Genomic DNA, 10,000 nt, shown 5'->3' on the forward strand with positions numbered 1-10,000 from the left:
CTCAAGACCAGGCACCTAAGTGGCTCTACTCTACTCCTCTCTCTCTCTTCTCTCTCTCTCTCTCTCTCTCTCTCTCTCTCTCTCTCTCTCTCTCTCTCTCTCTCTCTCTCTCGTTGTCTTCTTTTTTTTAGATCTCTAGATATACTTTAGTATACACTAGTAGAGTTCTACCTTAGAATTGGAATGTATAATAGAAGATACAGCTTACTGAATTTTCATGATGCAGTGTGACCCTGTTTTAGGACACATGTCACCCCTCAGCCACAGCTTTGAACATTGAAGGAAAGGTCCCTCTTACCCAGCTCACTGGTGTTTTCTCCATGTGGGAAATGTGTACCCCAACTGGAAGGTCCTGGGGTTCCCACAGAAGTCATAGAGTGGGGTGTCTCCATGTCTCTCCAAGATGCGGGTTCTAAATGTCAGGAAGCAGTTCCCATGCCAGGAAATGAGGAGACAGAGGAGAGAAAAGGGGGGACACAGGTGAAGACTGTCCAGTAGATCCAAAATAAAGATAACTATAGAGTCTCCTAAAGATACAAAGACTGCAAGGTATGATTACCATAGTGAGGCTGCAAACATGCTGTTCAAAGTGAGGAAAACACCAACATTACCATTGTCCAAAAAGAAAGAAGGAAAAAAAAAACTGTTGAGAAGGAGGTGATCGTACGGCATGCAGACCAGTTTGTGTGACCAGGGTTGGGATAAAGACTATTTATTGGGTGGGTTATCCACTCAGACAAACAATAGTGAGCCCTCTTCAGCATCTTAACGTCAGCTGTTTGCCGGATGGTGATCAGATGAAAAGCTCAGCACATGCTGAGAATAAAAGCAGGAACAATGGGGCAGTGTGGCTGAGGGCCTCTTTTAACTCGAGCACGACAATCAACCGAAAGCACAGCTACTGAAGGAGACTCCATGGAAAGGTTTTCCCTCCTCACAGCCATCTGCTAAAAGAATGGGGTAAATACTTCAAACATCTTGACTTTCTGGGTCCTTCTGTGATGCCCTCACTATCTCTGATTTACACTGAAAGCAGGAAGATTGGTGTGGAAATGCTCCCATCTCAACGATTCTCTCAGTCGTGGTAGATACTGGATTTGAAAGGCTGTTTGCTCAGCATACTGAGCACCAGTGGTGGGCACAGATAACCAAAAAATTAACTTCGATAACAGATAATCAGATAACTAAAAAGTTATCTTTGATAAAGATAAAATGATAAACCACCCAAAAATGTATCGGAAGTTACAGATAACCAATGAATTCCAGTATTGTCTCTGGTACATTTGCAACTACTAACAAACTAAATTTGAGTTTTAACACCACGATCGCTTCTGGTAGCATCAAAAGTGACAACAGACCCCAACAATGAGACCACACTTTTGTTTTTGAACATCCTGCCCCCTGCTGGAAGCTCCAGTTTACTACATGGCTTCCAGCACAGAAGCACGCTGAGAGCAGCCACAAAGCCCAGCTCTCTACCCAATCACAATGCTCCGGTCATGCAGAGGTCTTGGAAAATAAAGCAGTGCTGAGTTATGGTTTGGTGTATAAATTAGTCTCTGGGCCAGACCAGATATCGGTACCACCAAAGGTGGCTAAATCTAGTTGGTTCTAAAATGTTTATAGGGTCAACATAAGTGTAAAAAGATGTGATAGCAATTCCAAATTGGTAGCTTTGTCAGTTTTTTTTTTTTTAATAAAAATGCAAATTCGCCCACTAGTGTTATTCCATATTTTGGTAAAATCTGGAAATATGATAATGTTCTATCCAGAATCAGTCACAAATTGACTAAAACAATGTAATGGGTTCCATTTTATGTTTCCTTCAAAGGATCAAAGATAATAAATAGATTTAGTCTGTTGTACATCAGTATATTGAATCCAAGTTTAGCGTTGAATCAAAACATTGCATTACAGGAAGATATAAATTTCTTTTTCAGCTGGTTCAGTCAAGTAGGCAAGGATCCTGGCTCTATAAATTTTAAGTTCTAGTTAAGGTTGATTAGTTACGGCAAAAACACTGATTCTTCAGTTCTTCATTTCTAGAACTTAGGACAAGATTTGACAGAAGAACTGGGAGGTTGCAGACTGACGTGTCCATTTGTGGTAAAGTTCATAGATTTGGAGAAGTGGAAGGGACCAAAACATAGAAAGAAACTTGACGGCAAGGTCTTGTATGTTACCTGTGAGCAACTCTGCTTAAAGATCACCAAAGACCAGTGGGAAGAGGTGGTGGAGGTCAAATCCTCACAGGAAGAAGCTGACACTCGTCTTCTGCTCCATGCTCTTCATGCAGCAGAATCTGGCTACAAGTCTGTAGTCATCACCTCTGAAGATACAGATGTCTTAGTTTTGGCCCTAGGGGTCAGCAGCAGTATCCCCTGTGCCATGTACCAGAAGAGTGGTACAAAGAGCCGAACCTGTTACCTTGACATAACCAGTCTAAGGCATGCACTGGGAGGTGGAGTGTGTGACGCTTTGATTGGCATGCATGCCTTCACGGGATGTGACATGGTCAGTGCATTTGCTGGATGTGGAAAGATCACGGCCCTCAAACAGATGAAGTCTGACAAGCACATCCAAGAAGCCTTCAGTGAACTTGGCCATTAACTACAGAACTCTTCCAGAGATGGCTTCCACTCAAACTACTGAAGTGAACAAGCTTCAGTACCAGTTGTTCTGTGTGAAACAGGAAGAGGTGGAGTCAAGTCAACTGCCTCCTTGCGAGGACTGTCTGTTCATGCATGCCCTCCATGCCAACTATCAAGCTGCCATCTGGAGGAGATGTCTGCAGAGTGAGCCTTTTGTCCCAAACCCAAAAAACTGTGGTTGGACAACAGATGAGAATGGCACGTTGGCTATCCAGTGGATGCGTGGCTCACCTGCACCAGATGTTGTGCTGCAGCTGCTCGCATGCAAATGTGTGCAGTCCTGCAAATGACCTCAATGTACCTGCCTCAACAATGGCTTGAAGTGCACTGACATGTGCAAGCTACAGAGTTGCAACAACCAGGCCAGTGAAGAAGAAACAGAAGTTGAGATATCAGACTCTGATGACGATATGGATGATGAATAACTTGCTGGTAATATTCCGGACACTCCACATGTTTTTTTACTTAAACATATACTACTTTTTTTTTTTTTACTTTTTTATTACTTTTTTTTTTTTTACTTAAACATATACTCGTAGATTTTGCAAGCAGGGGTGGTGGCGAAGTGGTTAATGCGCTTGGTGTCAGTTCAGAAGGTTCCGGGTTCAAATCCCCCCCCTGCCACATTTCTCCATGTAATGTGGAGTTGCGTCAGGAACGGCATCCGGCGTAAAACCTGTGCCAATTCAACATACAGATCCACCTTGGATTTGCTGTGGCGACCCTGAGTGCAAACAAGGGAGCAGCTGAAGGGACTTTACTTATACTCGTAGATTTTGCATTCTAAATGATACAGATAAATTGTGTATTCGCATAGTCTTTTCGCGAGGTACGCCCATTTACGTAGTGATTACCACCATTAAGCTACCAGTCTGCGACTGCTATCATTTCAAAACATAAAGTAGTCATATGGCATGTCAAAAATACCAATGAGAAATAGCCACCTCAGGTGGTACCAATATGTGAAATTTGGGGTCCTGGCCCATGGACTAAATAGAATGAATACTGATAGAATAACTCCATTAATGTCAATTCTGTCATTTGTACACGGTTGAAATATAGCATATATCTTTTAATGTTGAATAATGCACTAATTCTGAAGTTCTATAACAAACACAGACAGATCGCAAAGGATTCTGGGTAAAAAGTGCCTCTGCTAAACACTGATTGGTTGATTCATTCATTATGTATTCCAACACATTAATGTGACGTGTGTCGTGTGTTGGTGTTTACAGATAAATGTGCTTTTGTAAAATATTCCATTTTTTTATTTGTAAAAACAGGCATTTTTATGGAGCCCTGGAAGTGTCATCGCAAAATGTTTTGCATGTGGAGAGAATGTGCGCTCGTTTTATTATATTGTGCGCTCATTTTATTATATTGTGCACTTGTTTTAAGCATTGTTTGAGTTTCAGGGCCAATACTGCCATGAACATTACTGGCCAGTAGATGGCAGTAGAGACCTTGAAAACCTGCCAAAACAAAATTCCAGATAATCCGTGTCTGCTACATTTAAGATACGTGGAATTTAATAAATGCAGACACAATAACGTCTATAAACCCAGAGAATATATTCACGAGAGTTTTAGGCACTAGAGTTTAATGCTGTTGTCCATAGAGCCTGATCAGAGTGTTTCAAATGCATTTCTCGTGTCCTGAACGTACTGAGATTACCCTAACCTACTCATAATGCACTGCTGGGCACAGCATATATCCACACCAAAATCTTAAAAATTAGTGCATTACTTTAAAACTAAAACATATATCTGATATTTTCATATTTTTATACCAGTTCTCCTTTGCCTGCAGAAGATAGAGTGGTTTGTTTTTGAAGCAGCTCTTTCTTTGTTTTGCAGAGGGTAGAACTACACATCAGATACGAAACATTTAACAGGTAGGTGCTCAACTGATTTTAAATTTTATAAATGTTTGTAGCTGTTCAGCTTTATTTACCACGTTATCGGTCTAAAAATTATCAGACAAAAATTTATCGCAAGATAATTAGTCCAATAATAGTTTTTAAAGTTATCTAAGAAGATAATCCGATAATGAAAACATTATCTTTGATAATTATCGGTTATCTGCAGTGGTGGGCACACTTCCGATAATCCGATAACAGATAATTATCGAAGACAATGTTTTCAATATTGGATTATCTTTTTAGATAAATTTAAAAACCATCATCGGACTAATTATCTTCCGATGAATTACCGTCCGATAATGTTTAGACCGATAACGTTAAAGCTGTTAAGACCTACCTGTTAAAAGTTTCCTAATAAGCATGTTGTTCTACTCTGCAATCAAAAACCACTCTATCGTCTGTAAGCAAAGGAGAACTGGTAACCAAAAAAAAAAAGTCATTTCTTTTAACACCATACTAATATAATCACAATGTCACCAAGTCATCCAGAGGCATACATGTTTAACTTATGGTTCAAATTTTAACCACTCATTTTAGACAAGTTATTTAAAATTATTGTCATGTCTGAAGTTTACAAAGTGAAAATATCAGATATATGTTTTCGTTTTAAAGTAATGTGCTAATTTTTAAGGTTTTGTGAGCACATGCTGTGCCAGGCAGCAATGCATTATGGGTAGCATAAGGTAATCTCAGACGTTCACGACAGGACAAATGCATTTCAGACACTGTTCAGGCTCCACAGATAACAGCATTAAACTCTAGTGCCTAAAACTCTCGTGAATATATTCTCTGGGTTTATAGACGTTAGTGTATTTGCGTTTGTTAAATTCCACGCATCTTAAATGTAGCAGACACGGATTATCTGGAATTTTGTTTGACATTTTTTCAAGGCCGCTACTGCCATCTACTGGCCAGGAGTGTTCATGGCAGTATTAAACGTCTGGGTACCTGGCTGCTCTCAAAGTGTTGGTATTGTCCATTGACCAGGCGCTTTTTGTGTGCATATATTTAACTTTGTATTCTAAAACTACGGTTAGAAGTAATTCCGACTCCTTATCGGTCCACACGAACGTGTTTTTGTGGAAGTGACAACAAGAGAATAAGACTCCTGATTGGATAGAATTTTAATCAGTACTGCCACCCAAAGGTTTGGCAGACTAATTACAACACATTTATACGGTTCGATGTGGATGGATTTTTTTTTAAACGACGTAGTGTGGATGAAGTTTTTTCCCCAAACTGAAAGGGTAAGATATTCGGTTTTACATTCCTCAAAAAAGGAAATCTGGCATTGCTATCCCAACACAAGGGAATCTCAAGATTATTAAGATACCAGTTCCTATCAGAGTAGAATCACTTTAAATCTCATCTCTTCCAAGAGCATCTCCTCTCCAAACTGTCTATCACCCTAATATACCAAACTCTCTCAAAGCCTCCAACACCTGAACATAACAATCTCTCTAACTTCACCAAACATTGAACACCCTAACATACCCAACTCTCTTACACTATAACGTGCCTAACCCTCCAACACACGAACATGCCTAGCTCACTTTGTTAACCCTCTAACATCCTAACATACGGTGCAGCCAGAAACTATTTACAGCGCTTTACTTTGTCCACATTTTGCTATGATACAGCCTTATTCCAAAGCAGGGGTGGAGGCCAAGTGGTTAGTGTGCTTGGCTTCAGTGCGGAAGGTTCCCGGTTCAAAGCCCATCCCTGCAGGTTTCTCCATGTAATGTGGAGTTCTGTCAGGAAGGGCATCCAGTGTAAAACTTGTGTCAATTCAACATGCAGATCCAACTCAGATTTGCTGTGGGGACCCCGAGTGCAAACAAGGGAGCAGCCGAAGGGTCTTACTTTACAGCTTTATTCCGAAATGGAGTAAATTAATTTTTCTCCTCAAAATTCTACTCACAACACCCCATAATGACAACATGAAAAAGTTTTTGTGAAATTTTGTAAATTTATTAAAACTAAAAACCTAATCAATCAATCAATCAATCAATTTTTTTATATAGCGCCAAATCACAACAAACAGTTGCCCCAAGGCGCTTTATATTGTAAGGCAAGGCCATACAATAATTATGTAAAACCCCAACGGTCAAAACGACCCCCTGTGAGCAAGCACTTGGCTACAGTGGGAAGGAAAAACTCCTTTTTAACAGGAAGAAACCTCCAGCAGAACCAGGCTCAGGGAGGGGCAGTCTTCTGCTGGGACTGGTTGGGGCTGAGGGAGAGAACCAGGAAAAAGACATGCTGTGGAGGGGAGCAGAGATCGATCACTAATGATTAAATGCAGAGTGGTGCATACAGAGCAAAAAGAGAAAGAAACAGTGCATCATGGGAACCCCCCAGCAGTCTACGTCTATAGCAGCATAACTAAGGGATGGTTCAGGGTCACCTGATCCAGCCCTAACTATAAGCTTTAGCAAAAAGGAAAGTTTTAAGCCTAATCTTAAAAGTAGAGAGGGTGTCTGTCTCCCTGATCTGAATTGGGAGCTGGTTCCACAGGAGAGGAGCCTGAAAGCTGAAGGCTCTGCCTCCCATTCTACTCTTACAAACCCTAGGAACTACAAGTAAGCCTGCAGTCTGAGAGCGAAGCGCTCTATTGGGGTGATATGGTACTACGAGGTCCCTAAGATAAGATGGGACCTGATTATTCAAAACCTTATAAGTAAGAAGAAGAATTTTAAATTCTAGTCTAGAATTAACAGGAAGCCAATGAAGAGAGGCCAATATGGGTGAGATATGCTCTCTCCTTCTAGTCCCCGTCAGTACTCTAGCTGCAGCATTTTGAATTAACTGAAGGCTTTTTAGGGAACTTTTAGGACAACCTGATAATAATGAATTACAATAGTCCAGCCTAGAGGAAATAAATGCATGAATTAGTTTTTCAGCATCACTCTGAGACAAGACCTTTCTGATTTTAGAGATATTGCGTAAATGCAATAAAGCAGTCCTACATATTTGTTTAATATGCGCTTTGAATGACATATCCTGATCAAAAATGACTCCAAGATTTCTCACAGTATTACTAGAGGTCAGGGTAATGCCATCCAGAGTAAGGATCTGGTTAGACACCATGTTTCTAAGATTTGTGGGGCCAAGTACAATAACTTCAGTTTTATCTGAGTTTAAAAGCAGGAAATTAGAGGTCATCCATGTCTTTATGTCTGTAAGACAATCCTGCAGTTTAGCTAATTGGTGTGTGTCCTCTGGCTTCATGGATAGATAAAGCTGGGTATCATCTGCGTAACAATGAAAATTTAAGCAATACCGTCTAATAATACTGCCTAAGGGAAGCATGTATAAAGTGAATAAAATTGGTCCTAGCACAGAACCTTGTGGAACTCCATAATTAACTTTAGTCTGTGAAGAAGATTCCCCATTTACATGAACAAATTGTAATCTATTAGACAAATATGATTCTAAGAAATCACATGTCCATTCACAAGGACACGGAGTTTAAGGGAGTTTTTCCTTCCCACTTTCGCCAAGTGCTTGCTCACAGGGGGTCGTTTTGACCGTTAGGGTTTTTACGTAATTATTGTATGGCCTTGCCTGACAATATAAAGCGCCTTGGGGCAACTGTTTGTTGTGATTTGGTGCTATATAAATAAAATTGATTGATTGATTGACACTCTTTGCTCAATACTTTCATGATGCACCTTTGGCAGCAATTACAGCCTCAAGTCTTCTTGAATATGATGTCACAAGCTTGGTGCACCTATTTTGGGCAGTTTGGTCCATTCCTCTTTGCAGCACCTCTCAAGCTCCATCAGGTTGGATGGGGAGCGTTGGTGGTCTGCCATTTGCCTTTTACTAGGGAGTGGCTTCCGTCTGGCCACTCTACCATACAGGCTTGATTGGTGGATTGCTGCAAAGATGGTTGTCCTTCTGGAAGGTTCTCCTCTCTCCACAGAGGAATGCTGGAGCTCTGACAGAGTGACCATCGGGTTCTCGGTCACTTCCCTGACTAAGGTCATTCTACCCGATCACTCAGTGTAGATGGGCGGCCAGCTCTAGGAAGAGTCCTGGTGGATCTGAACATCTTCCATTTACAGATGATGGAGGCCACTGTGCTCACTGGGACATTCAAAGCAGCAGAAATGTTTATGTACCCTTCCCCAGATTTGTGCCTCCAGACAATCCTCTGCTGAGAACCATGGCCTGAGATTTAGAGGTGCTGATCCTCATCCCAGCTGCTTCACACTCAGCTGCAAACCGATCCAGTGAGTGTTGGAGGTCACAGACTGATGAAGCCAACAGGACTACATCATCTGCAAAAAGCAGTGATGAGACCCTGAGCCCACCAAACTGAAGACCATCCTCCCCCAACAACACCTCGATATCCTGTCCATGAATATCACAAACAGGATTAGTGACAAGGTGCAGCCCTGGCAGAGGACAACCTCCACCGGAAACAAGTCCGACTTACTGCCAAGCACCCGAACACAGCTCTGACTTTGTGTGTACAGAGATTGGATGGCCCTGAGAAGGGACCCCCTCACTCCATACTCCCACAGCACCTCCCACAGTATCTCCGGGGGTACCCGTTCATACACCTTCTCCAAATCCACAAAACACATGTAGACTGGATGGACATACTCCGAGGCGCTGCTCCAGGATCCTTGTGAGAGTGAAGAGCTGGTCGGTTGTTCCACGACCAGGACGGAACCCACATTGTTCCTCTTCAATCAGAGGTTCAACTATCAAATCAAATCAAATCAATTTTATTTATATAGCGCCAAATCACAACAAACAGTTGCCCCAAGGCGCTTTATATTGTAAGGCAAAAGCCATACAATAATTACAGAAAAACCCCAACGGTCAAAACAACCCCCTGAGAGCAAGCACTTGGCGACAGTGGGAAGGAAAAACTCCCTTTTAACAGGAAGAAACCTCCAGCAGAACCAGGCTCAGGGAGGGGCAGTCTTCTGCTGGGACTGGTTGGGGCTGAGGGAGAGAACCAGGAAAAAGACATGCTGTGGAGGGGAGCAGAGATCGATCACTAATGATTAAATGCAGAGTGGTGCATACAGAGCAAAAAGAGAAAGAAACACTCAGTGCATCATGGGAACCCCCCAGCAGTCTAAGTCTATAGCAGCATAACTAAGGGATGGTTCAGGGTCACCTGATCCAGCCCTAACTATACGAGGTCTGTGAGAAAAGTATCGTACTTTTTTATTTTTTTCAAAAACTATATGGATTTGAATCACGTGCGACTACATCAGCCAACCGTGAACCCTCGTGCGCATGCGTGAGTTTTTTCACGCCTGTCGGTTGCATCATTCGCCTGTGGGCAGGCTTTGAGTGAGCACTGGTCCACCCCTCCTGTCGGAATTCCTTTGTCTGAGAACTTGCTGAGAGACTGACGCTTTGCTTGATCAAAATTTTTTCAGAAACTGTGAGATACATCCAA

General features: G+C 41.9%; 1 protein-coding gene across 1 annotated transcript in view; it reads right to left on the reverse strand.

Moving 5' to 3' along the window:
• Window positions 1-298: 298 nt before the first annotated feature.
• LOC117506076 (homeobox protein Meis2-like) overlaps window positions 299-10,000 on the reverse strand; it is a gene marked incomplete at its 3' end in the record, with an annotated part of 17,624 nt that continues 7,922 nt past the window's right edge. The window contains exons 7-8 of the mRNA XM_034165596.1: window positions 8,657-8,660; window positions 299-412 (exon numbers count right to left, since the gene is read on the reverse strand). Of these exons, the coding sequence (XP_034021487.1) occupies window positions 299-412; window positions 8,657-8,660 (118 nt within the window). The remainder of the gene's footprint in view (window positions 413-8,656; window positions 8,661-10,000) is intronic.

The sequence above is a fragment of the Thalassophryne amazonica genome, unplaced genomic scaffold (assembly GCF_902500255.1).
Source record: "Thalassophryne amazonica unplaced genomic scaffold, fThaAma1.1, whole genome shotgun sequence".
Classification (NCBI taxonomy): domain Eukaryota; kingdom Metazoa; phylum Chordata; class Actinopteri; order Batrachoidiformes; family Batrachoididae; genus Thalassophryne; species Thalassophryne amazonica.